Raw genomic sequence first — 27,921 nt, forward strand, 5'->3', positions numbered from 1 at the left:
AAGCTCGGACAACAGTCAAAGCAGATACCTTATTCCCATGTTCCTCCACGTAACTGATAGCTTGCAGTTTAAACTGTGCTTCATAAGTGTGTCTCTTCGTAGGTGCCATTTTCGGGGGTCCTTCGCCAATATATACCTACTGGGGGCGTGCCTTTAGCGTCCTCTTTCACGCGCACCCTTCCCCCTTTAACGTCCTCATGGTGTCCTCAGTCACGTCCGCCTTTCCTCTATATAAACAGCCTGTCGGCAGGAAATGCTCCCAGTCAGTCAAGCGGAGTGCTCATCGAAGTCAAACAACACTATTTACAGATTGTGGACCACGGTGCACACATAAGGCGCGTTGCATTATAAGGTGCTTCGTCCATGTTGGTGGAAATTTAAGACTTTTAAGTGCGCCTTATGGTCGTGAAAATACGGTACCTTAGAATACCTAGACTTAATCTAAATTAACAGAACTAATTGTTTTCTGGTTATGTGGTGTTTATTTTACCCAGTTCATCCTAGTTTATGTGTTACTGACAAATAAAAGGCTTCTGTTATTAAATTTTATAATTTGCGCCATTGTTACAATGCACATGAATTGCTCAGTCTTTTCATTCATCAAAATGTCACTAGTCTGTTTTCTGATAGTGAACAATTGTTCAAAAGAAAATCTTCAAGCTGTTTATTCTCACTCAAGTTTACTGTAAAGCTAAGCACAAAACAAAAGAGAATTACACATTGTGTATTTGAAACAATCAGCGTTTTGGCTTAGGAAACTCTGTTTAGATTAATGCTAACAAAACAATGCAAAACGCCATACGTTACATAGCATTGGTGTCTTGGTGTTATAACTCTTCAAGCAACAGATATTTGAACACAAACAGTGGAGAAACTCATGTTGACAGATAATATAATAATACTCACAGGCATATATTCTTTATCCTCTGTCAATAAGGAACAATTTTACTCCGGCTTACGGAGGAGTTGTGACCACACCAAAAGGAGCAGTACGATGTCCATTGAATTGAAACAAAAATTGTGGCACAAACTGTTTAGTACTTTACATTATGTTTATGTCACTACTGTGTGTTTTTGTATAGTATATTAAATATTATAAAGTGTGGGAAACAAAACAACTATTTTTGAGGATGGCTGGAAAAGATTAATGGCATTTCCATTTATCTTAATTGGGAAAGATGATTTGAGGCATGAGGAATTTGTCTCTCAAGACACTCCTGTATTACCAATAATACTGTTTCTACAGTGGTTAGGAAAGTTTTTGGCGTTTGTTGCTTGACCCATAATGACATGAACATGAGATGACATGTTCAGGCTTAATTTACAAATAAACCCCATTTGAATTCCTGATTTTGCAAGTGAAACACCTTTAAAGCAGTAAGTGTATGAGACTTGCATGGCTCAGGGGGTAGTGTGGTCATCTACCAACTGGAAGCTTGCGGGTTCGATCCTGAGCGTGTCGAATTATCCTTGAGCAAGGTGATTAAACCGCCAGTGCTCCTGATGCGGCCTCATCATTAGGTGAATGAGGAGACGGTGTTGAAGTCCATCGAGCACATGGATGGAAGGAACACTATACAAGTGAAAGCCCATTTACTATATACATTTTACGTGAGAAATCAGAAGTCTTTATCCCATCCAGAAGACTCATCAGGGGAAATTTCCATGTCAGGAGGAAAGATGTCAAAGTGACTGTGATCCATTGGGCCATTCAGCTGTAGAAACAAATGGTTTGCTGACATGTGGTCACTCAGACCTGAAGTCACAATTCATCCTGGTTACTGTACTGCTCAAAAGTTTGGTTAAAAAAAGTGTCCTGAAACCTAACTCTGATATATTTTCTCTGTAGAGATGTGTCTGTGTACAAAAGATCTCACCTCTCTCTTCAGAGGAGATAGAAGCTTGTGCCCCCTCAATCCCTCCCAATTGAAGCCCTGGAACCATCTGTAGGAAAAGGTCACATGATCCGAATGAGAAAAGTAAAATTTATATTGTACTCTATACAGGTTTCAACATTGGCTGCACACCCGTCATTATTCAATACATGAACACAGTGAAGGGAATACATTCTACAGGAATCTTACCAGAAATGCAAACTAGAAAATAAGAGGTAATGGTAAATCATTGCAACTGACAGAAGAAATGTTTTAAGTGGACCTACTTGTGCTTCTTGATGTCAATGATCCCATTCTTTTTGTTCCCCACCCTCTCCACTGGGTTTTGCCTAAGTGTAAGAGAGTAGGATGCATAGACTTTATTTTCAGGCATATTTACACTAAAATGTTTGTTATTATTTATAAAACACAACTGATCACAAGATGTCCCCAAAGACTAATACACACATGATGTCTACAGTACAGTGTGTTTCCTTCTCAGACTGATGGTGCTCGCCAGGGGTGGGCTGGGCGTTGGGTGCGGAAGCACCTGCCTCTTTTTCGCCTTGATGCCTTTATGGCAATATTTATTTGTTTTGTTTGGCATGTCAGTGTGTGTGTGTGTGTGAGAGTCTGCCTGAAAGCCTGTCTGTGACTTTTCAACAATAAAATGTAATGTAACCCAGCTGAAAAAAATGGTTAAAATTAAACTAATGAAGGTGTTTGAAATAGTGAGCGTGTGGCTAAGAGAGGGGAGGGGCAATGGTGAGAAGAGGGTGCCAAGTTCGCATTAGGTCCGCCGAACAGAGCCAAGTCCTCTCGTTTTCTCTGTCTCCATGAGATGCACGAGAATTAAATCATACATTTAAGTTATAGAAAGATAGAAGTTATAGTGTGCATGTAGTGTGCTTGTACACAGGGTGTGTGATGCAGTAGTGTTGGAGTAGTAGCGCTTGTAGACAGAGCATGTTGTATGCCACTTCCGGTTGCTATCTTTTGGTTTCAGCTGCTGCCACTGGCTAGCCCTCTGTTTGCGGGGGTGAAAAGAGGAGCCAAGGACGTAAGCCTCTTGCTGGTAGCCACAGCCTCTTCACTGCCAAAGACATGGCATGTAGGCCCACTGGTGTGTGGAAATGTCCTGAAGCCCGTCAACCACTACCCCAAATATGGGCAAATAGCTACAGCTATGGCTCAATAGTGAAGACCTTAATGGTGGACCAGGCGGAAGATGGCGGCGATATTAGCATCACAACGGCTGGGAAGGCGGATGAAACCTGCACAAGGATGGGGTCCCCAGTTGTCTTGGCCCCATGCCACTGGATCCTGGCCCTCTCAATGACATGGACATGTGTAGAGGCTGAATGCATGCGTACCAGTCTCACCACATTAAAAGATCCCACGCATAGGCGTCCTACCGATCAAGCCATTAACACCCCAGATTCAAAACCCTGCGGCGATCAGGAAGTGGTGACGGGAGCAGGACCATGATGTCTGGCAGCTCCTAGCCACAACCTGGCACACAGGCGGTGGGTCTCTGAATCAGTCGCTAAGCTCTTGGACAGAGGCAGAAGGAGCTTCTCGGCAGCTTCATCCACGTTTGAGCAATCCTATCTAGGATCCACTCTGCTCACCCCACTAGGGGAAGGGGCTAGAAAAGGTGCCCCAAACATAGTCTACTTCAAATACCCCTGTCTGGGATGCCGCACCCAGAGGGATTGCCACTATTGCGGTCAGAAACAGAAACAATTTTGGAACCTGGATTGGTGCACCGTCACGGACAACCAACACAGTGATCGACCCGGAAGGCGAATGGAAACAACCTTATGTGCACTAGCTTATATCATGATGTCATGTCTGTGTCGGGTTTATTTCTTTATTTTTCTCCTGTGTAGAAACTGTTTTGTTTGATGACCTGACAAATGCAGTCCATAAATTTTACATTGTAGCTTTTCCAAACGTGATGCATTATTGCCTCACAATATACATAATACAATCAATATAATGGAATAGATCATGGATAAAAAAGGTATAAAAGCAGACCACATTCATTATGATATGCATGAATTTGTTCATGTATACACAAATAGATACAATAGTTTTGGTGCTAATTAAGTAATATTGCAGGAATTTTGCTCAAAAGTATGTGTGGGTGGCTCTTAAATTGTAGAACTGGGATCTGGAGCTGGCAGGGGCTTTGTCGACAGCATGTTTCCCATCCAGTGCTCCACAGCAGAGGAAAATCCCACCGCTCCTCAAACATCTCAGCAATTTTCCTCCACTCCTCTGTGGTGAGCACAGCCATGAACTCATCTACGAAGCAGTCCCAAATTGCTGTTGCCACATCAAGGAATATCATGGAGACGGTGGAGACCCCAACACGGAAACTGTTTGCGATGTTGCTGAATGAGTCCCCTGTGGCAAAGTATCTGCAGCATATATAACGTTAATTTTGCCAGAGATGTATTGAAGATGGCGGCACGGTGGACGACTGGTTAGCGCATCAGCCTCACAGTTCTGAGGACCCGGGTTCAATCCCCGGCCCCGCCTGTGTGGAGTTTGCATGTTCTCCCCGTGCCTGCGTGGGTTTTCTCTGGGCACTCCGGTTTCCTCCCACATCCCAAAAACATGCATGAATTGGAGACTCTAAATTGCCCGTAGGCATGACTGTGAGTGCGAATGGTTGTTTGTTGGTATGTGCCCTGCGATTGGCTGGCAACCAGTTCAGGGTGTACCCCGCCTCCTGCCCGATGACAGCTGGGATGGGCTCCAGCACGCCCGCGACCCTAGTGAGGAGAAGCGGCTCATAAAATGGATGGATGGATGGATGTATTGAAGATGCTCTAGCAATCTACATAATAATAATAATAATAATATAAAGTCATTGCCCAAAAACACTGGCACCTCACGGGACCATGACTGTATTGTCTTTTATATATATTTACCTGAAATGTATTCTCTCTCTTGTTTTTTCTTTTTTTTTTTTGTCCTGTTCGGCTCTTAGGTCAAGCAGAATGGAAAATCTGTATCCCTTTTATGCCGAAACAGTTTTACTGTGTCACAGTGGAGTTTTTAAGCTTCCACTGTGGTATTATAATTGAGGTTGATTGAGAATCAGACTTGATCAGTCGAACAGAACAAAGTTTCTAGAAGGAAGACAGAAACAAAGACAAAAGACAAAGCACTAATTGTAAACAGGAAGAGAGAAGTAAATCATGACATTATCTACAACAATGAAACATTAAATATGAGTGTTGCATGGGCTGCAGTGCTACACCCTGTGAGGGAAGGACAGGAGAAGAAGCATGCAGGACAAGGTTCGTGAACCCGACTGTACAACTGAAGTGTGGTGGCATTAATTATGGGAATTATAAAGGTCTACAGGACGAGAGTATAAGTGAGGGGATAAACAAGCGATTTGCAAATTCATGACTTATTTGTCGCAGTAAGTGCGTGACCGCACACCCAGTGAAAGAGTCCTAGGGGTGTGTGTCTGCGGATACATGCAAGTGAATTGATACCGTTTTACATGCACAAAGACTGACAGAAGTGTACTGTCATTGCTGTGGCCGCACCGCGGCGGCTGAGGACTCCACCCAATCAATCGAGGGGTGGGATCAGGCCCAGGGGTCCACCCGAGAGCAGCCCGGCAGACGGGACACGTCTCACACCGAGGGACTCAGGGCGGTCCGCCGGCCCCAACGAGGCGCCCCGACAACTGGCCACCCAGTGGCAGCCGCAGGGACCCAATGTCACCCCCCTAACCAAATAACCCCCCACCCCATCCACCGCCGCACACGTCCCCCCCTCTCCACCCTCAAGAGAGCAAGACGCCCCCACCACAATTCCTGCAATGCAGCCAGTCCCCGTCAAGCCCGACGGCGGGAAAGTGTTTGTTGGAAAGGAGGTCGGATAGGGGCACCCGACAAGGGAATGATAAGGAGGTACCCAAGGAGCAGCCGCGGGCCATGAGAGGTCAGCCCCAACACCAAGCAGTCATCCAGCCCGGGGGGGCCCGGCCTCAGGAGCACCGCCATGCAAGTAAGTGAGACCCATCTCCCCCCCTGTTAATATGACTGCCAGGCAGGTCCCCAACTGGCAGTCATTGGCCCTACCCTGTGTATCAGTGCCCCCCCCCCCCCCCCCCAGTAGTGTGGTGCATTAAAATCTGGAGAGGTCAGTGACCTGAAGGGGTGGGGGCAGGGCTGCCAGGCACTACTGCTGAACAGCCAACAACCCCCCCCCCCCCCACGACCCACCACCCCCCAGAGTATGTGGTGCATTAAAAGATGGGGAGTGTGTGTGATGCATTTAAAATCCAGGGGGGCAGGCAGGGCGGAAGGGCAGGGCACATGGACCGGGAAACCCGATCCGACACCCACACCCTCCCGATCCCATACCAGGCTCCCAGGAACCATTTGATATGTGTACGTGCCCAGATGTGCTTATTGAGAAAAATATATACAGTGAATGGTGTGAGTGTGTGCTAAGTGAGTGATTAAGTGGCATGGCTCCTGCAGGTCGGGTCCTTTAGGCCGGACAATCACCGACGACGGACAACCACCGACGAGAGGGCCATCCCACCCAGACCCACAGTGCCAGCGTCGCACCCCCCCCCCCCCCGCCCCCCCCCGGCCGCCCCCCACCGCCACCAACACACTCCCACCACCACCCACTACCCGCCCCTGAGTGTGGTAGGTGGACCCCCCAAACCAGGCAGGGAAAAGAACCCCACAGCAGACCCCACAGCTGATATTTTTTCCAACGCAATATATTCTACGATGAGATTTAGTCACTGATTGATGTTAATAGCTTGTTTTTCCAGTTTAATAGGATTGTTTTCTACGCGGTAGCTAACGCGACAAGTAATGATTGTGAATATTTATTAGGGAGGTCAATTATGCCTCAGTCGCCAAGTATGCACAATCTTGGGGAAAGTGGAATCCTGTAGTTTAAAATATACGAGAGTTTTTGTTTCACCGAAGACATTGAATTGGTGTGCATTCTCATATAGCATGAAAATAGGTGTCTGGGGTATTTTTGGTGCATTGCACGCATATATTAGATGGAGAAAAGCCCATTTTATACATAGTGTACTGAGTAAAGTGTGTTCTATGGAGCACTTTATATTGTATAAACTGTAGATTTGTGTTTTTTGTCATTCTAAACATATTGTTACAAATCTGTATCCAGTAGCTACGGTCAGCAGACATGAAGAGGTATTTTTTCCCATTTGGTGATTGGTAAGTGCATTGATTTAGTACATGAAATTAATTTATAAACTTGAGAGATTTCTTTTACTTTGCAGGAGAAGCTTCATTATTTGATTGACAAACCTCGGCAGTTCGAGGGTGCTCTGGAGTGTTGGTATTCTTTTTTTATTTATTGCTGCTTTTAATTTATTGTATTGAAGAAAGTTTAAATGGAATCATTGAAAATAAATAATTTATTTGAGGTAATGTTTTCATTTTTATTGTAGCTATTCTTCCCAGTAATGATATAGGCAAGTTGTTCCAGTGTCTTAAGTCACCTGAGATTTTTTTCCAGAAGTGCTGTGTAATTTAGATTGGTTAGCTTTGTGAGTTTTGACGAAATATTGATACCTAAATACTTAATGTTTCCTATAGGAATAGGGTACTCTGGGATTTGAGAGTCCGTGAATTTGCTGTTATTGGGAGTATTGTTGATTTTGTCCAGTTAATAGAGTAGTCTGATATTTGTGAACATTTTTAATGAGATTGAAGAGTGTCTGAAGAGAATACTTGGGTTCCTGTAAGTAAAGAAGAATATCATCAGCATATAGATTGATTTTGTGTTCTGTCACTAGTGAGCAGATACCTTTAATATTAGCATTCTGACGTATAGTGGCAGCAAGAGGTCCCATAAATATTGCAAATAGCATTGGTGAGAGTGGACATCCTTGTCTGGTTCCTCTTTGTAATGTAAAACTTTGTAAGTGATCCTATTTGTGGTGACTGTCGCTTTCGGCGAATTGTATAATGTTGCTATCCAATGTATAATTGAATATCCAAAGCCAAATTTACGAAATACTGCAAACAGGAAAGCCCAGTTAACTTTATTGAAAGCTTCCTCTGTGTCAAGTAAAATGATAATTGCGTTTAGATTTTTACGCTGTGACATGCTTATTAAATTCAACAGATGTCTGACATTATTTGTGGAACTTCTACCTTTAATGAAGCCTCTCTGGTCATAGTGGATTATCGACAGAAGTACCTTTTCAAGTCTCGCTGCGAGGGCTTTCGAGATAATCTTGATATCTACATTAATCAGTGATAAGGGCCGGTAATTCTCCGGGAGAGTGGCGTCTTTACCTGGTTTTAGTAATAACTTAATTGAAGCTGTGTTCATATGGCTGCTAATTCTACCTTTATCCTTTATCTCATTGACTGTTCTGAAAAATAGAGGCGCTAGTATTGGCCAAAAATGTTTAATGAATTCAACAGGGATTCCGTCCGGGCCAGGCGCCCGTCCCGGTTGCATATTTTTGAATGCGTTATGTAATTCTGTGAAGGAACATCAACGCTGTCTTTAATTTGTGTATTTAATAGAGGGATGTTTAGATCCTTAATAAAAGTTGATGAGAAAAATGTGTATTCTCTTTTTGTACGGTTTTTCAGCCTCCATATGTCAACGAGAACAAAGTCATCCATATACTGCTCTAGTATATTGTAGCATTGTGGCTGATTACTATTTTTGAGATTTGAGCGATTAGGAGATTTAGCTTTAGGTTAAAATCACCTCCCATAATAATTGTAGCGGTGGCTCACAAGTTTAACAAGTGTGAAAAGAGCATCATCTTTATTTGGAGCGCATGCATTGACGATTGTGTAAAGCTTGTTAAATATTGTAGCCTGTATAATTATAGCTCAGCCTTCCGGATCTGCTACTGTACTATTTATTGTAAAAAGTAGTCTTTTATGGACAAGTATTGAGACTCCTCTTTGTCTACAGTTATAAAAGGCCAAGATAACATGAGTGAAATTAGAGTCAATGAGGCATTTTCCTTCTGACTTAGTAAGGTGTGTTTCTTGTAATAGAAGGAGGTCTGTTTTAAATTTAGTGGTATAATCCATAATCTTAATTCTCGTTGCCTGTGATCGAATGCCATTGACATTCCAAGACACGAATGTTAAGTGTGACATATAATGGGTGTGTTTCATAATTTTAAATAGATTTGGTGCGATGCATTCTTTGTTTTTTTGACAGTTTTCGGGAGATGTTGACGAATGTTATTTAGAAAGGGGGATAGAGATGCTATATTTGAGTACTGCAAAGCTAGGGTACATAGAAGGGTAACGAGCAAACACCGAACACAGGAAACAAACAGTGACAATGGGATAATATGGTGTGTGGTGGTGGTCTGTGGTGCGCAAAAAGAGTTTTGAGCGACTTGTACATTTAGTGTGTGTGGAAGCAAGCAGAGCAGGAAAGCAGAGAGATAGGAGTGAGGATTCATGCTGGTGGCATGCATGATTCTGTTTTTTTGTTTGTCTAAGCAAAAGTGGAAAGAATGAAACAAAATACAATACATTTTGGACAATTCATAACGACAAGAGATCACAATAAGTACTAATCAAGAAGTGCCAGGGTGTGACGTTGGCATCACGAAACAGTTGGCCGATCGACATACAGCATGTCGACAACTAACCACGCTAGTTTGCCTTTGTCGTGGAACTCCTTCATCAACAGGTACAAAACTCTACGCCTTCATTAATCTCCTTGGGGAACTGGTCCCTTTGGATTTTACAAACACTTTTTGCTGAAAGTGTTCAAACTTTGCAATGATGGGACGTGGTCGGTTTCCTGGGCGAGGGTCTACCAATCGGTGGACACGGTGAAAAGTAATCTCGTCGACTGTATCTTGTTGTATCTGGAGCGCGGACATCATAAACTTTTTAATCTGCTCCTCGGGGTCTTCCGGAGCATTGTCTGGAATTCCTGAGAAAATGAGGTTGTCACGCATGCTTCTTGATTGAATGTCCAACGTAGTTTCTTTCATGAGTTTATATTCCAGTCTAACAGTTTGTAGTTCTGCTGACATTGACATCATCTTTGATCGAAGCGCAGTATTATCTAATCTTAGCTCTTTCACTTGTTGTTGCGTGAATTCCAAGCTCTTTCTGAGTTCGGTGATCTCCTGGAGAAGCAAATCAAGTGCAATTGACAATTTCTTTGTCGTTTGAAAAGAGGACACTCGTCTGTATCTCTGTCGAATCAAGCAAATCCTCAGTTGAGGTGGAAGAATCAGCTTTTTTTCCTCTTCAGCGGCAGTTCGACGCGTTGGTTCGGCTCCTCCATGGCGAGACGAGCTGGTTTTGACGTTGCTGCGTGGCTAGGAAGTGGCTCTCTGTAAGTTACCGCTGCTCGCAAAGCTGGCGAAGGAAAAAAGAAAAGAACGAAGTGACCATCCGCCGATGAAAAAGACTTGTGAAAAGAGAAATTTTATCTTGAAGTAGCTGTTTTTTTGTTTTTTCTCAAGACTGTGCAAAGGGCGCCGCCATGTTTTTTGTCTTCGGAAATCACGCAATCTCTCGCATTGTCACAGCAAGCTCCCATCCGTGATCCTGAAATGTATGCTCATATCCTCATTATTTTGGCAGTTAGAAAATATAAATAATTTTGTTAATCCCAATTAACCTAAAACAGGAACAAGTGAATCTAGTTTCATGTCAGACCATCAGGCATCAGGGGAAAAAAGAAGTGTATTTGTCTTGTTATAAGGTCCAAATTATGTTGAAATAACTACAGTTATTGACCATTCATTTATTTTCCATACCGCTTATTCTCACTAGGGTTGCGGGCGTACTGGAGCCTATCCCAGCTATCTTCGGGTGAGAGGCGGGGTACACACTGAACTGGTCGCCAGCCAATTGCCGAAACAAACAACCATTCGCACTCACATTCACACCTACGGGCCATTTAGAGTCTTCAATTAACCTACCATGCATGTTTTTGGGATGTGGGAGGAAACTGGAGGACCCGGAGAAAACCCAAGCAGCTTCAGGGAGAACATGCAAACTCCACACAGGTGAGGCCGGGTTTTGCACCCCAGTCCTCAGAACTGTGAGGTAGATGTGATAACCAGTCGTCCACCGTGCTGCCTACATCATGACCGTACATCATAAATATATTGAATACAGTACATCAAACAAATACATAAAACGTGTTGCTAGTGGTTGCACTGTTTTATTGATTTGGGTATATCGCTGCGTTCCAAAATAATAAACACAATAAATTACGGTAACCCCATATAATGTTAAAGTTGTTCATAGTACATAGATCTCTACGAATGTAGATAGAGGAGATAATCTGATCGAGCCGACCTCCATTCATGCCATTCCTTTCACCACTCCATTCCTATTTACAATTCGGCAGCATGATGTAGTTATTTCAACATCATTTTTGATACATTTATTAGCGTTGTAATAAACCTGCTGAGTGTGACTCAGTAGATATCGTGAATATTCATTTATTGTGACACCCCAATTAATATCTACACAAAACTGACACTCACCGGAGACAAATGGACAGGCAGCTGAGATGGAACGCCTGCGGTTAAGTTGTTTGTACGGAAATCCTGGGACCAATTAGAGCCAACAGGTCGTCAAACTGGGCACAGGTTAGCCTCATGTAGCACTGGAAGGTGCAGTCATCCAGAAGCAGCTCCTGGAGAAGACGGTGAAATTCACCAAGCTGCGTGCACCTCTGGATGTTGTTGTGGACCCAAGCATGACGGCGTTTGGCATTCTGAAGACGTTTGGACTTCCTCAACGAGTACAGAGTCACAATACAGGTCAGATCGTCGTCCATTGCTGCTTGTGTATGCCGCGTATTCCATGTTTGTGGCACGAATGAAGCAAATGCGCATTGAATGTGTTTTTTTTACTCCCGCGATCAAACTCAAGCGAGGGATGCCAGGGGAAGCGAACTTTCGCGTTCGGTATGAACGTAGCATAACACCAGAGTGATGATCAGTGCAGATGACTGCTGGACAGACCACCGTCTTATCCGCTCCATCGTGTGCATCGGTCTCATGTGTAAAAGCAGGAAAGCAGAGGCGACCAACAATTCATCAACATTGAACGAATGGATGACACACCGTTCAACAACAGCTCCAGGCCATCCTTAGCACTGCCTTACCCAACCAAATATCCAGAAGATATTGAAGAACACTGGGACCTGCTATAGTCTGCAACCATTGACTCCTGCAGACCCACCCTTGGTTATATAACCAAAATGCATCAAGACTGGTATCATGCGAATGACACCGAAATCCAGCAGCTCATCAACATTAAGCAGCAAAATTTCATAGCTTGTTCAAAATAACACAAATTGCAGTTTTAAAAGAGAAGCCCATGCCAAAGCAAAGGCAAAGCAAATCACAAGTTAGGCAACTAACGAATGAGTGGTGGACAAAGAAGGCACTGGAGATCCAGCAGCTTGCTGACTGTGGGGACACGAGAGGTTTATGTGTTGTATGACCTGAAATACATGACGAAAATTTTCTTTCAAAAATTCAGCCCTCTGTGGCCGAATCGTGTATCTCTATTTTGATTTTTAAGAAACCACCGCTCCCAATGAAAAACAACCAATCAGAGACAGAAGGCGTAGGTCATTATTATGCACTCGTGGGCACACACCCACACGGCCTCACGCCGTTACACTGTTACCTGTAACGTTGGGCTTGAAATATCAACCTCCGGTTAGCTAGTTAAAAGGAAGGAATTGGACAGATTCTGAAACAAAACAAGGGTGAAGCTTAAAGCTTCAAACTGATAACATTTAGGGCTCTATTTTTGCAGACAGCGGCATCTGATTTTCATGCAAACGCAAGGCTCTCTGTGTGTGCTTGCCAATTTGGTGAATTTGATTGGGGCACAGACAGACAGATACTGAGGTCCGTGGACTTATTTAAGTCTCCAGCGGTTATCACCAGCTCATTTTGTATTCAATAAGGGTAGTCACTCACATGGTCTGTTGCCACACCGGCCAACAGCAGTGACAATGTACCACTTACGCATCGAGATGATTCCGTTGAGATGTCAGTTAATTGTGCCACGTTTAAAGGGAATGAAAGGAGCCGCTTTGATTAGTGGAGAATGAAGACTCCGAGTGTGGCGCTGCCCGCCCAGTCTCTGATCCCTCTGGCTTAGATCAGGAGTGTTATGAATATAATGTTGAGATATTTTATTTTTGTACTACCGACAATTCTTAATTGTTGATTGTCTCACTTTACACTGTACAAAAACACAGATCATCATCATCACAGATTTATTGAGAGCAGAAAAGCAATGCGATGCTGTGGATCGAGAAAGTGAGTTGGACCACCTTCTAACCTCAAGATTTGATCATTTGTGTTTTGAAAAGAAAAGAAAAAAAATGTATTTTGTGTGGATGTCTGTGGTTCATCTCCTAGTGCCGTGAAATAGGTCAATAGCAGGCAGAGCAGAAACATACTAGTCACACACACATCCTTTCAGCTCTATACTGTACAAAGTGCATAGTGCAAAGAGTTATATAGTAAAATATGTTTTTCAGATATTTCAATCTCTTCTTCCATGTTCCCCCTTTTAACTTTGAAAACCTGCCCCTGCGAAGGTCTCTCAGCACACCCTTTTTGATGTAAATAGACCGTTATGTGGGATGTCACAAACATAACATTCAGCCAATAGACTTGTTTTGGCTCACTTCTGCATTGCCAGATACATGCAGGAACTATGGTGGCCCTTGAGGTGTAAAACAGACTTGGACAGATAGGGAGCACTACAGCACCACAGTAAGTAGTTCTCAGTTTCAAAAATGTTGATGGTGACCCATACTATACAGTTATTCACTGTAATAATGCCACTGAGTATTATTACCCTATCCGGGTCCATACTTGCAGAGTCTCCTGATGAGGTCATCTGGACGCTTGCTTATTCTCTTTGGGAAGTCCACCTTTTCAATGCCATAAAGGACCATTGTGTAGATCTTTATCGGGTCTGATCCACCAAATGGGGGACTGGAGAGAAAATATATTGTCTGTTCATTCAAAAATGCCTCTTTCTATTTGGCAATTACTGTTCAAAACATTGTCTGTTTCTTATGCAAAAATGTAAGTATTTAATATTTTATCATCACATTATAGCCTGAGAGAGCATCATTTTTTCAAAAATGTTAAAGCAATACAACTGCACACAGACTAATACATTTTAGTCAAAGAAAGCCATCATGCTGAGAGGTAACAAGATGGATTGTAATTCTATTTGTTGAGATGATGTGCAATCCTGGACATATCACATGAGGAAACGTTTGGTCGTTTTACCTTTGCACTTCTCCTTTAGGTGTTTATTCCAAGCTATAGCCAATAAGGCAGTAATATGCAATCTCACTCACATTACTGTAACCAGCATACAATGTTAACACAATCAGGCTATTGTAGTCGTTACCATTACTCTCCCAAATACAAACAGCACAAAATGGGGAGAAAAAATATTTGACCTTGTATGTGCAAATGCAGGGTAAGAACCCTAAATGTCTTGTTTAGCTAAGAACACAAAGACCATGCTTTCATGGAGGACTAAGGCAATCGGAAAGGATAAACAAAAAATGTTTAAAACCTTTTTGCTTCCTATCCATTTTGTGAGCAATAAAATGACTAGACTTTACAAAATTTTAAGTTCAGCTTTGCCATTGGACATTTAATTATCTGGCTACTTATGCTTTACAGACATTGTGTTTTTCCTCAACCAACGTTTGACAGTTTGGTTATTTAGATATTTGGTCACTATGGATAGGAGCAGTTGAATAACTAAGGATGATCATAAATGTTGGCTTACTCCTAAACAATAACCCTAACCCCCCCCCCCCCCCACACACTTCTGAAATCATGGCTACGCCCCTGCCTCAAGCAAAAAAACAAAACAAAACAAAACAAATAAACAAGCATAGACATACGTATAAAATTATTGAAGAAAAGCACATAATAACAAATAAATTAAAACAAACAAAAGCAAGAACAAATAAAACACGTACATACTGTACATAATGTACAGAAATTTCGTAAATGAAAATCAGGCATCGGTTTAGTTTGTGTTCAAACAGAAAATAAATGATAAAAGCAACTGGCCTGGAAAATAAAATGATGGTACCCTTAACGGAATATTTTGTTGCACAAAATTTGGGGCATCCACCGCAATAAAAGTATTTCTGTAACTTTCAATGAGACTTGTACAATAGTCGACAGGTATTTTTATGCTCCTCATTCGCAAATTGCTCCAGGACGGTTGAAGAGGGGCTCCTCCAGACAGTTTCTCCCCACCCTAAAATTCTGTTGGACAACAAAATACAACCCCAATTCCAATGAAGTTGGGATGTTGTGTTAAACAGAAATAAAAACAGAATACAATGATTTGCAAATCATGTTCAACCTATATTTAATTGAATACACTACAAAGACAAAATATTTAATGTTCAAACTGATAAACTTGATTGTTTTTACCAAATAAGAATTAGAATTTTATGGCTGCAACACGTTTCAAAAAAGCTGGGACAGGGTCATGTTTACCACTGTGTTATATCACATTTTCTTTTAACAACATTAAAAAAACGTTTGGGAACTGATGATAGTAATTGTTGAAGCTTTGTAGGTAGAATTCTTTCCCATTCTTGCTTGATGTACAGCTTCAGCTGTCGTATTTTACGCTTCATAATGCGCCACACATTTTCAATGGGAGACAGGTCTGGACTGCAGGCAGGCCAGTCTAGTACCCGTACTCTTTTACTATGAAGCCGCGCTGTTGTAACACGGGCAGAATGTGGTTTGGCATTGTCTTGCTGACATAAGCAGGGGCGTTCATGAAAAAGACTTGGATGGCAGCACGTTTCTCCAAAACCTGTATGTACCTTTCAGCATTAATGGTGCCTTCACAGATGTGTAAGTTACCCATCCCATTGGCACTAACACAGCCCCATACTGTCACTGATGCTGGCTTTTGAACTTTGCGTCCATAACAGTCCGGATGTTTCTTTTCCTCTTTGGCCCGGAGGACACGACGTCCACAATTTCCCAAAACAATTTAAAAAGTGGACTCGTCGGACCACAGAACACTTTCTTTATAGGTCCATCTTAGATGAGCTCTGGCCCAGAGAAGCCGGTGGCGTTTCTGGGTGTTGTTGATGAATGGCTTTTGCTTTGCATAGTAGAGTTTCAAGTTGCACTTACGGATGTAGCGCCGAATTGTATTTACTGACATTGTATTCCTGAGCCCATGTGGTGATATCCTTTACACATTGATGTCAGTTTTTGATGCAGTGCCGCCTGAAGAATCGAAGGTCACGGGCATTCAATGTTGGTTTTCGGCTTTGCCGCTTACATGCAGTGATTTCTCCAGATTCTCTGAACCTCTTGATGATATTATGGGCCGTAGATGATGAAATCCCTCAATTCCTTGCAATTGTACGTTGAGAAACATTGTCCTTAAACTGTTCGACTATTTTCTCACACACTTGTTCACAAAGAGGTGAACCTCGCCCCATCTTTTCTTGTGAATGACTGAGCAATTCAGGGAAGCTCCTTTCGTACCCAATCATGGCACCCACCTGTTCCCAATTAGCCTGTTCACCTGTGGGATGTTCCAAACAGGTGTTTGATGAGCATTCCTCAACTTTCTCTGTGTCGCAGCCATAAAATTTAAATGTAAAAAAGTTTATGATTATTTTCTAAAAACAATAAAGTTTATCAGTTTGAACATTAAATATCTTGTCTTTGTAGTGTATTCAATTAAATATAGGTTGAACATGATTTCCAAATCATTGTATTCTTCATTGGAATTGGAGTTGTACAGCAATGTCTGATTTTCATTATTAATTTTAACTAATTAAAAAAATTATTTATATCAGTGATCATAATAAACAGGAGAAACGGCATGTAAAAACATCCCTGGAAAACCAAATGTTTGTTTAACTGGAACCATACATGCATACGAACTTGGAACACAGTCTAGACATTTCACAATTTTTTTTTTTACTTGTGTGGCAAACTTTAATTTCTTATCTCTGGTGACTATAGACTTGTTTCTCCTCCGAGCACATGAAATATTCTTGGGAATTGATAGATAAAACTAATAAAGCCACCACATTGTAAAAGTCACAAGTCATTCACACACTCACTCAGCACCAGCAACAACTGGGGGTTCAGTATCTTCCTCAAGGATACTTTGACAGGGCTGGAGATCAAACCCACAACCATCAACAACCTGCAAACATTAGCACTTATTCCATAGTTCTGGACTTAAAAACAATGTCTGCAGAAATAAATCCTCACAAAATAGACTGAGATGCCATATTTGATTCTCAGCCAGATTTTGGTCTGTCCACATTTAGGTCGAAAGCTGCGTGACTGACATATCAGCGTGCTGAGGTCATCGACAGAAGACAAGCCCATTTCCTTATACAAGTACATCTTGTTGGTTGCTTCACAAATCAATAATATTGGTCCCTCCCCACGTCGTAAGGAAATAACTTGAGAACTATTAACGCTCTTGAATGCTCAAAATGTTTGACAAATGTTGAAAGTTCCTCGTTCTGCCGAAGCTGTGTGGTAACTGTCACCTATGAAAGTCTGGATGTGTTTTTTGACAGTAATGAGTAAAGATAGTGAGTGGTGATACATTGGAGTAGGTTTGTTTTGTTAAAATCGATCGCCGTAATGCTTCGTTGCAGAAGGAAGCCCTATTAGCCATATCAGTTAAGTGCGTGCTGATTAATTTCTGCCTAATACACGGGTTTAGTCAGCTCATTGTTGCACTGATTGCATTGCTCATGAGTCACAGACCTTTGAATAAGAGTTAGGGAAGATGTGACACAGGTGTTTTGTGAAGTTAAAGGCTTTTTGTACACTGTGTGTTGATGGGCATGGCTGGCTAGCATCGTGTTCGTACATTAATCAATGACAGCGTAATAAAATAGCATTTTTTTTTAGCATATTAAATTAGTGTGGTTCATCTCCTAGTGCCGAAAATACTTTTGGGGTGCTGTTATGTTGTTGTGAGTATGTAACTTTAGATGATAGCAATATAAGGTATAATACCAACTTGAACAAAACGGTGTTTGGAAACTCAAGCAAGATTAAGTTTTCATTTTGGAAGTGCGAGGATTATTCCTGACAGCGACGTCATACAGTATAAAATATGAGTAAATACTACCACTTTATAGTATAGTACATTCCTTTGACTACAAAAAGCTTTGCAGCGAAATGGTCTCCAGTTCTGTCGATGACATCACACCAAGACATGGCGGCGTAACGATTTTGGCGATGTAAAAGGGGTGTTCCCAGGTCAATTAGTTATTTACCAATCTCTCCAAAACGTAATGATGTTACTGGAAACGACTGCCAGTTTCATTTTCTTGACCAAAATTACAGTACAGAAAGAAAACCTTTTAGTGAACTATAGGGCATCTTGACGCTACAGGTCCTTTCAGGTTGAGAGACAACCACTCTACCACCTGAGCCACTCCACCGATTACATAAGAATACATATTTGCAAAAGGCAGATCACAAGATCATCTACTGGCTTACTTGCCCGTTAGAAGTTCAAATATGAGGATTCCTAAAGACCAGCAGTCAGCTCCAAAGTCATGGCCTTTGTTCATGATGACCTCTGGGGCCACATACTCCGGGGTCCCACAGAATGTCCAGGTCTTCTTTCCAAGACCAATCTTTTTTGCAAACCCAAAGTCTGCCTGTGAATACAGAAAATAGAAAACGTGTCAATAGTGAAAATAAATCAAAGATCATTTACATTATATTTTAAACTAATAACTTACCATTTTGACATAACCTTTTGCATCAAGGAGAAGGTTTTCAGGTTTGAGGTCTCTATATATGATACCCATGGTGTGAAGATAATCAAAAGCCTCTAAGACACAACCTATGCAAAATCTGGCTGTCGGTTCATCAAAATAATTCCTACGAGAAAAAAATGTATGTTCAGAGGAATCAAATATTCCGAAATACAAACTTTTTTTCACTTGGTTCTTAACCCCTGCGACTTGGGTCTTTGCCTTCAGTATGGCGCTACAGTGTCTTCGATCTCATGCTTGATGACAGTTCCTGTGATACATTATCTGGACCTGTCTATCTGTCTTACTACTGTATTTCTAGTAGTATGGTTTATGACCAAGGTGATAGAACCCAAGTTTTTCTTGTCAACAACAAGGGTGACGGATTGCAATTATACGTTCTCCTTTTCCTCAAAATATTCTGTGCAAATAAAAATTTCATCTTAACAAAATAAACAAGAGCAGCCCAATACTTTAATAAAGTAATTTCCTGCTAATGACTGAGACTGTTTCGAACCTTATATAATAATAAATAAATAATAGGTCTATTTCAATCTTTTTAACAATCACACTATCCCTTTCTTGTGTTTCACAAATGTGTGTCACCAGCTCAAACTGCTCAACCTCTTTGGTTCAATTACTATTCAGACATCACTGTATTTTTTTTTAAACTCCTTGTCATCCACTTGAACATTGTTTCATTTCTCAACCCCTTTGGTGTTAGATGATGGACTGTTAAGATGTGAATTGCTCAGAAGTTGTTTACCAATACCCACCCTGCACCTCTTCTGATTGGTTTGTAATGTCTGTGGGTTGGGCGGGATGAAAAACAGGGTTGTACAAAGGGTGGAGCACAGTGAGCTGGAGAATAGCCAGACACTGACCATTCACTCAGCTTTCCAGGAGAACTGAAGTCAAAATTGTAAACACAACACTAACTTATACCTTTAAAGATTGCCAGTTCCCTCAAACTGAGCTGAAACTGAGCTGCAGTATGATGGCTGAAATCATATAGTGGTCAGGTTCCACTCAGAAAAAACCTCGCACCATGGTTGTTTTTCATATTTTAGACGTTAGAAAAGTATGACAGATTTTCTGAGATAAATTGCTTTGTAGTGAGTTATGTTTTTATGTGCTGTCCAATAGAGATGCCTGTTGCTAAAACGCGACTGAGGATGAGCCTCTCTCAACTGACCCCGCAAAATGGCCATCACCTCTGACGAACAGCATTTGCAGACATCTGGTTCGTAACAAGTAAGGTAGCAGCAAACTTCGTTTTCCCCGAGAATGAACTTAATGGGAGAAGTTGTCATCATCAGTATTTCAAGAGGGTACTGACGGTAGTGAAAATGCTGTTAGGGGCTGGCTGGTGTATTCCCAGCACAAAAACAGCCTCTTCTGTTGTAATTGAAACTTTTTTTTTTCCATTTTCCTAAAAGGAATATACAGTTACCAACCTCATGAGTGGCAGCTAGGGCACATGCAAGCACTTTCTAATCCCACATGAAAAAAACCCACCCGAACACAAAGGCCATGAAAACATGAAAAGAGCCATCTGTGAGGTTAAAGAGGGTGGGTGGGGGGAGAGAATTGATAAGCAGGTGATGGACGTTTTGGAGGTTGTGAGGGTGAGATGGAAAACAGTGCTGACACAGCTCACTGCTATTGTGCAGTCACTGGCAGTTCGGAACTTGGCACTCGGAGGACAGAAAAACGTTTCACACCATTGAATGGGAATGGGAAGTGAGGTTGAACTTCACATTCACACCAGCAACCTTGGTCACAATGTCCAAAATTAACTCATTCATTTGTTGAGCAGCAGGATCATTTCAACAATAGTGACTGAAATAAAGCAGGTGCAATTTTTTTTCAGGATCATGTAAACACACACATACAGTACATGGATGACTTTAAATTGCCCAAAGTTAAATGTTGTTTGTCTCTGTGTCTGCGCCCTATGATTAACTTAACTTAATTTGGGTCATTTTCATATAATTTGGTAAAGACACACACAAAAAAAATCTTATTTTGCATTTTTTTATGTCATCTTGGTTTCATATGGGTAAATGTCTCCCATGCTGACGCGGCCACACTTCAAGTCCTGTTTTCAAAAAATTATGGATGATTTCAAATTTTTGACATTCGTAGTAAAGGCAATCCTTATTGACAGAGCCAATGGTGGCGGCCCTCTTAAATACACTTCTTGTATAGCGTTCAAAACAAAAAGTGCATAACTGTAAAGACATGAACAGCTTCATAAAAATTGTGTGAGTTACACAATTTACATGTATTGCTGTTCAAATAGTGCGGATGCAAGTGCATAAATCATCCTAACTACTCATAAACTCATCACACTCTTGTCTTTATACAATTGTAATAACGGTAAAGACATGCAACAGTTCCGATACTTTCACAAATTCATACATATTCATTAATATCTCAGAAAAAAATATATATATTTTGCTGTCTGCTATTGTGTGACTATAAAATGGCTGCATCATCATGTAAAATGCATATTAAGCAATAGGAGGAAAATAATATATATATATCCAAAAATGTAATTATTGTCTTCAGAAAACATCTTGCAAAACATTAAACTTTTTAAACATTTCGGACACCTAACGGTAGTTTTTCTTCTTTTTGAGAAACGATTGACTTATTGATGAATAACAACTGACAATAATTCAAATACTCACATAAGTTAAATTAATTGATTTTCAAAAGGAAATTCAGTGGGCTGTGTCTTTACCGTTATTGATCAAATTACTGTATATAAAAAAGACTCATATCCTTCTTCTTTCAAGACATGTTAAAGGTACCCTGTTTTTCTCTTGAGTGATAGAAGTCATCTCGTGCAGGATCAAGGGCAACAGACTCTTCACATCAACCTGTCTCAAGCCTTTTATATCTGCAATTGGTAACAGTTGAAGCTTCTGATTGATGAAATTGGCAATACCATTTCATTTTCAAGCACCACCTGTTGCTTTGGAATGAGCTTGACAGGCAGCACAATAATTTTCACACACAGGGATTCTAAGCACCATTGGTTTGGAGTAGAGGTATGAAAATGTCTTTCCATAAGTGTCTCAGACTGAAAAAGGAATAGCACTCAGACTCACATGTCACGCAGCACAGTCCACAACTCTCCTCCAAGACACACCTCCAACAGCATGTAGACATATTTATTGTCGCGAAATGTTCGGAATAGCCTAAAATGAATCAAAAGAAAGTTGATATCTCCATTTGGAAACAATAATAGGCTTCTATTAATTTACACCAATTTCTATTCTAGTGATTACAAATGTGATAAATTAACTAAAACATTAAGCCTACCTAGATGCTGAACAAAACAAAACTGAGTGAGAGGAGTGTGGGAAAGTTGAAAGGTAGACTTCACATTTTGGCTGAACTTATCTATCTGAAAGACTGCTTACACAAGGCTTTTGTTCTATAAAGTCATAGTCAAGATAAATTTCCGCACAGCACTGGGATCCCAAAGAGCAGCATTCTGCAGCACACTCCTTAGCAACTCAATAGAGAAGCCAGCCTATAGAGCAGCTCACATATTCTCCTCTGCTTTTTTTCTACTGGGCGTATTCTCTTTTTCAGTGGTAGATCAGTGCCCAAGTGAACTTGAATAGTATGTAAACATATAGGTACATATTCCGTCCCTTTCTCAAAATTGCGGTTTATTAAAATAATACAATTGTGAAAGGTGCTCACCTGATGATAAATGCCGAGTTGGTTTGCTGAAGGATGTTCTTTTCTGAGTAAATGTGTTCCTGCTGTCTGGTGTCCACGACATGCTTCTTCTTAATGCATTTCAGAGCAAATGTAGTGTCCTCATCCTTTAGCTTCACCTGAGACACAGTAATCGGGGTCAAAGAAAACTATGAACTCAACAACAGGCGGTCCCATACAGGAAAACGGACACAAAAGAACCTGCTACTCTCCTGTTAATCTTTTTAATATGTCATCCATCCAGCTACTGTGTACTGCTTCGCACAATTTGTTTTTGAATTAACATGCCTTTACATAAGAACAATGCTCCAAAGTACAGAAATGATGAGACTCTGGCCAGTGAATCTATGCACTGACCAAAGTGCTTTATTGGTGGTGTCCTGTTGGCCAGGCCATTCTCAGGGGAGCCCCTGGGCGTGCCCTCCCCTCTTGGCTAGTGGGGTGGGGTCCTCCGTCGCCATTGTGCTAGCACGGCAATTCAAGGACACCTCTGACGTTTATTGTGCATGCGAGATTCTGTCAATTCCCTTGCATGTGTCCACAGAGGGTGTGGGGCTACTCTCTAATGGCTATAAAAAAATAATGACCTTGCAAACTTCTTGGAATGTCCCATCACTTGCACTCCATTCCGACAGATGTTTAGAATGTATGTAGCCACTCCAACCACACTCCAGTTGCACAGCCGGGTCCACTACCCTTTTTATGCTCCTTTCCTCTCCTATCCCTGTCCTATCCTACATTGTCCTGTTCTTCCCTCACAGGGTGTAGCACCACTGTCTCGAAAAAACTCAAACCCAACTTGAGATTGTAGTATGTGTCACGTTGAGAGCGAGAGACAAGGCGGGACAGAACAAAATCGGATGAGTACAGATGCGTATGAGCATGCATATAATGCTTTATTTTGTTTGCTTTTCTTACTGCTAGTGTCCTGTCTTTTCTTGTTCATACAGAATAAAAAATTCCACTGTTGCACAGTCAAGCTGTTCTGGCATAAAAGGGATACAGATCCTCGACTTTGATTGACGTAGCAGCCGAATAGGACTGGCTAGATATTAAAAAAAAAAAAAAAAAAAAAGGGGGTTTTTTGAGTATATTAACACATTTGAAAAACGCCTTTCATCTTACTGTAGTACAAACACCACTGAAAGGAGAAAAGCCTCACCCAACTCTCCGAATATACACTTTAAGCTAAACCAAAGCCGGTCCGTGGTGCAAAAAGAAGTTTGGATGTCCGCTGATCTCGAGCACAATAGGTACATCCCGTTTTAACTGACAGACCTCCAAACATGCATTGTGTCATTAGCACAGTATTTTTTAAAAATTACATTACTTTATTGGGTTTATTCATACATAATAATAAAATAACATGCTATCCTTCAAAGTGTAGCTGGAGTGGGCTGCATGTCCCAACCAGTCGACCACACACTGCATCCGCTACATAAGTCCTTTTAAAGTGTTCTTTATCTTTTTTACGGATTTCTATGACATTCACAAGTATGAGTAAAAGTACACATTCCAGGAATTCCACACAGCCTCAGCTTTTCATTCACAATTTAAGCATTGTGGCTATCTCAGAAATCCAGATTGGAGAATACGAGGAGATGAAAAGTGTCCAGGTTTGTAAAAACAAACAGACAAAAAAAGACTTTTATGGGAACGGGAGAATATGGCCATGAATGAATAGCATGTTTTATATTGTATTGATATGTCAACCTAACAATCTGTCCGGCAAAGGCATCTACAAACAGCATACACTCCTGAAGACAATCAACTGTATGGGACATACATATGTTTATACAGTGTGGGAGCTGTAGCATCAAAGCATGGGGTACCCAAATTTAGTTTATTTTCACCAAGAGGGAAAACAAAAACTCAGGAGGCCAAGATAGCTGTAAGTACAAACACAGAACAATGTCCAAACAACAATCCCAAAAGGACCCTGACAAGAATAGCACTATATAACCGAGCAACAGATGGTAGTAATGTAGGAGGTGTTGCTGCTTTCATCAACAAACTGGTCTTGTCACATGATCCAGGTCAACAGCGTCAAGAAGGTAGAACATTGGTCGAGATACTTGGTGATATCTTACTATTGCTTGGATAACAATAACGACCACCAAACACTTTAAATTGCCCATAGGTGTGAATGTGAGCGCGAATGGTTGTTTGTTTCTATGTGCCCTGTCATTGGCTGGCGACCAGTTCAGGGTGTACCCCGCCTCTCGCCCGAAGATAGCTTGAATAGGCTCCAGCACTCCCGCGACCCTAGTGAGGAGAGGTGGTACAGAACACGGATGGATGGAAGGATAGAAAACAGAGCCTGACTTTCAGAGAACATGTTAACATCACGTCTTTCACAGACCCCCATCAGAAAGTAATGGTGATATGATGCATTAGAAAACTCTTCAACCTGATGAGACATTGCAAATAAATAATACACCGATGTGGAATTTCAATAAAATGTAGTTTACCAGCTCCACTCGTCCAAATCCTCCCATGCCCAATGTTGCTATCACCTCCAACTGCTGTAAAGGCTGATTATGTGGTAGTAGGACAATCCTTTCCTTTAACCTTCTCAGCTCTTGGGCTTCTGCAGAATCAATCTGTGGTGAATGTGGCCTGAAACAGGAACACGACAGGTTATATTTAAATATTTTCCTGTATGTATTGCTTTATTTGGATCCTGGGGAAGAATTTGAATGTGTTACTCAGCCCATGAGCAGTAATATTTATTCATTTGCCTCTCCGTTAATTTGCTTTTGCGAGTTAATATGTCCTCTTGCACTCACAGGGCATTCCTCCTCTCATCACTCCTGGAAAGTTCTTCAACATATTCCTTCAGGTAAGCTTGAAGTTCCTCGTAGGTTCCCACCATCTGATTAAAGTTGCTGGAGAGAAAATTAAACTTTTCACTAACGACTCCACACGATGTGTTCAAAGATCAATCCATGTCGAGCACCTGTAACATTTCAAACCGTTCAATTTAATCAAATACTGCCCTTTGTATTGTATGCATCATGGTAATAGTTTGGGATGGCTGTCTTACCAGCACTGTGTCCCTGTGTGCAAAGCAAGGTTTAGGGGGGAAGAACTTTACTGGACTTCCAAGGAAATACTCACACAAATATTTAGGATGATCAAACTTTATTGGAATTTGTTGTCTTGGCATTATTGTCTTATTAAAGGCAACACAAAATTAATACCAAAGTATAGCTTTATGACTGTGAACGTATTCGTCAACCCCATTCACCAATTATTATTCCTCCTATCCTCTCTGCTGATATTCAGCCCACTTCAGTAATTGAACAAAGAAAAGAACAGTTACGCTCCTTGACCTTGGCATATCTTATTTTATTTGCTGTAAGAAATGTAGTTACAGTACATGTAGCAATATTTTATTTTTTATTTATTTATTATTATTATTTATTTATTTTACTTCAGATGGTGAACATCACATTCCTGTTGGTGAAATTTTAGGGTGTGATTAAAAAAAAAAAAAAAATGTTGAAGTGAAAGCTATTACTCACTCCCGGTCCACCACCAGACAATGCGTGTCATCCTCATTGCAGATGATGTTGGCTGAGCGAAGATCTTCACTGGAAACATTAATCAACATATTAGCAAAACAAATGCAATTTTGAGTCATCAAATAACCAAACCTACATTTTGTGGGGGGAAGCCAGAGTGCACGAAGAGTACATGCAATCTCAACACAGAACCTTCTTGCTGTGAGGCAGATAAATGGCTCAGGAAGCGAAACATGAACAGATAAGTAATAAATATGGTCACATACCTGATGAGAGCTTTCTCTCCAAAGTAGTCTCCAACTCCAAGGGTCTTGATTTGCTGAGGCTCAGCAAAACCTTCCGTGCTTTGTGTCACAATCACCTACAGATCGCCAATAGTACATTTTCCAAATCAGTGTTTGCCAGAGGGTACATCAACTAACGTTCAACAATAGATGTGTGAGGATAAAGTCTATTGACAAAATGAGTAAACTACAAACAAAGAGTACAAATGGAGTAAGTTGCTGACAGAAGTCAAGTCAGCATTAAGTGTCAATGTTTTTGAATCCAGGTTAAAAAAAAAAAATTCTCATGGTTATGATTATTTGAGAGAATTTCCATTTTTAAATGATCTGTTTTGCACTGTACCTTTCTTATCTTTATTTATATTTTTCCTCTTAGGTTTTTAATGTTTCAAGATGTCTTTTATTTTCTTTGTCTTTATTTTTAAATGCTTTTATTCATGTAAAGCACATTGAGTTACCTTGCGTGGGAAATGCGCTATATAAATACATTTGCTTTGCTTTGCCGTACGACAGTAAACTGCCAACCTATATAGGCTTTTGAGGCCCCACATGCAGTATATTGTACTGTATCACTTTTTTTTAAACCCAAAAAAAAGAGAGTCACAGACAAGGGAGAAAAAGGGGTTGCTACAGAAAGACGACATGGGCAAAAATAAAGCGAGAGTGGGAATATACTGAGAAGCTCAACTCGCACCCTTTCACTTGAATGTATGCGTCGCGCCACGTACATCACTCTCATGCATTTTGGGGACAGTGACAGGAAGCTTCTCTATTTCATCCACAGGTACAATGGAAATTCTAAATATAATTAAGTATTGTTGTAAAACACAATGTATGTATACTGTATTTGTAGTATTTGTATGGATTGGTGGTGACCGGCTGGGTCTCACTATTTTAAAACCCGGAAATATATGTTTGGCGTGTGAAATCTTATGTGCATTTTGATTGTCTGTAATCTGCAATGTCGCTTCATTATGGAATGGCGATTCAAAATTAATTTCACTGCAAAACCAGTGCCCAAGCGATTGACCTCTCATGAAAACTAGTTGCCGAACCCCGCACAGTGCACGGTAGTTCACTCGGGTACGGCTGGATCGCTGGGCGTGCGGGAGGCATAAAGGTAATCTTATTTTAACTTGCACAGCCTTGTGGCAGCATTAAGGAAGTATGTACACACATGCACAAGGAAAATGCAGACCAATAATATGTATTGCAACACATCCCATTTGATAAAACTCCATCCATCCATTTGTTTTCTTCCGCTTATCCAAGGTCAAGTCCACTAAGCACATGTAGACTGGTTGGGTGAACTCCCATGCACCCTCGAGGACCCGGCTAGGTGTGAAGAGCTGGTCCACCGATCTACAGCCAGGACAAAAACTACCCTGCTCCTGCATAATCTGAGATTTGACTTCCCGACGGACCCCCCTCTTCAGAACCCCTGAATAGACCTTACCAGGGAGGCTGAGGAGTGTGATCCCCTGTAGTTGGAACACATCCGCCAGTCTGCCAATTCACAGGCACTGTCCCCAATGTCCACGAGATATTGCAGAGGTGTGTCAGCCAGGGCGCATCTCATCAAACCCTGGGGCCATGCCACCGAGGAGCTTTTTAGTCACCTCGGCGACCTCAATCCCAGAGATAGGAGAGCCCATC

General features: G+C 41.4%; 1 protein-coding gene across 12 annotated transcripts in view; it reads right to left on the bottom strand.

Annotated features, from left to right (window-relative positions):
* Positions 1 to 650: 650 nt before the first annotated feature.
* The window catches only part of LOC133485896 (cGMP-dependent protein kinase 2), a 79,445-nt gene continuing 52,174 nt past the window's right edge, over positions 651 to 27,921 (bottom strand). For 4 of the 12 annotated variants that reach the window (XM_061790281.1, XM_061790280.1, XM_061790282.1 and 1 more), the window contains 12 exons: positions 26,248 to 26,342; positions 25,982 to 26,050; positions 25,244 to 25,342; positions 24,926 to 25,073; positions 22,437 to 22,573; positions 21,833 to 21,922; positions 18,699 to 18,840; positions 18,451 to 18,614; positions 13,771 to 13,893; positions 2,162 to 2,224; positions 1,878 to 1,944; positions 651 to 1,715 (listed from right to left, as the gene is read on the bottom strand). In XM_061790281.1, the coding sequence (XP_061646265.1) occupies positions 1,620 to 1,715; positions 1,878 to 1,944; positions 2,162 to 2,224; positions 13,771 to 13,893; positions 18,451 to 18,614; positions 18,699 to 18,840; positions 21,833 to 21,922; positions 22,437 to 22,573; positions 24,926 to 25,073; positions 25,244 to 25,342; positions 25,982 to 26,050; positions 26,248 to 26,342 (1,293 nt within the window). In that variant the 3' untranslated portion in view covers positions 651 to 1,619. Of the gene's footprint in view, positions 1,716 to 1,873; positions 1,945 to 2,161; positions 2,225 to 4,816; positions 5,018 to 13,753; positions 13,894 to 18,450; positions 18,615 to 18,698; positions 18,841 to 21,832; positions 21,923 to 22,436; positions 22,574 to 24,925; positions 25,074 to 25,243; positions 25,343 to 25,981; positions 26,051 to 26,247; positions 26,343 to 27,921 lie in introns of those variants that run through there. The other 8 variants (XR_009790849.1, XR_009790847.1, XR_009790848.1 and 5 more) reach the window with 8 other exon arrangements.

Source organism: Phyllopteryx taeniolatus, chromosome 11, assembly GCF_024500385.1.
Source record: "Phyllopteryx taeniolatus isolate TA_2022b chromosome 11, UOR_Ptae_1.2, whole genome shotgun sequence".
Lineage (NCBI taxonomy): Eukaryota > Metazoa > Chordata > Actinopteri > Syngnathiformes > Syngnathidae > Phyllopteryx > Phyllopteryx taeniolatus.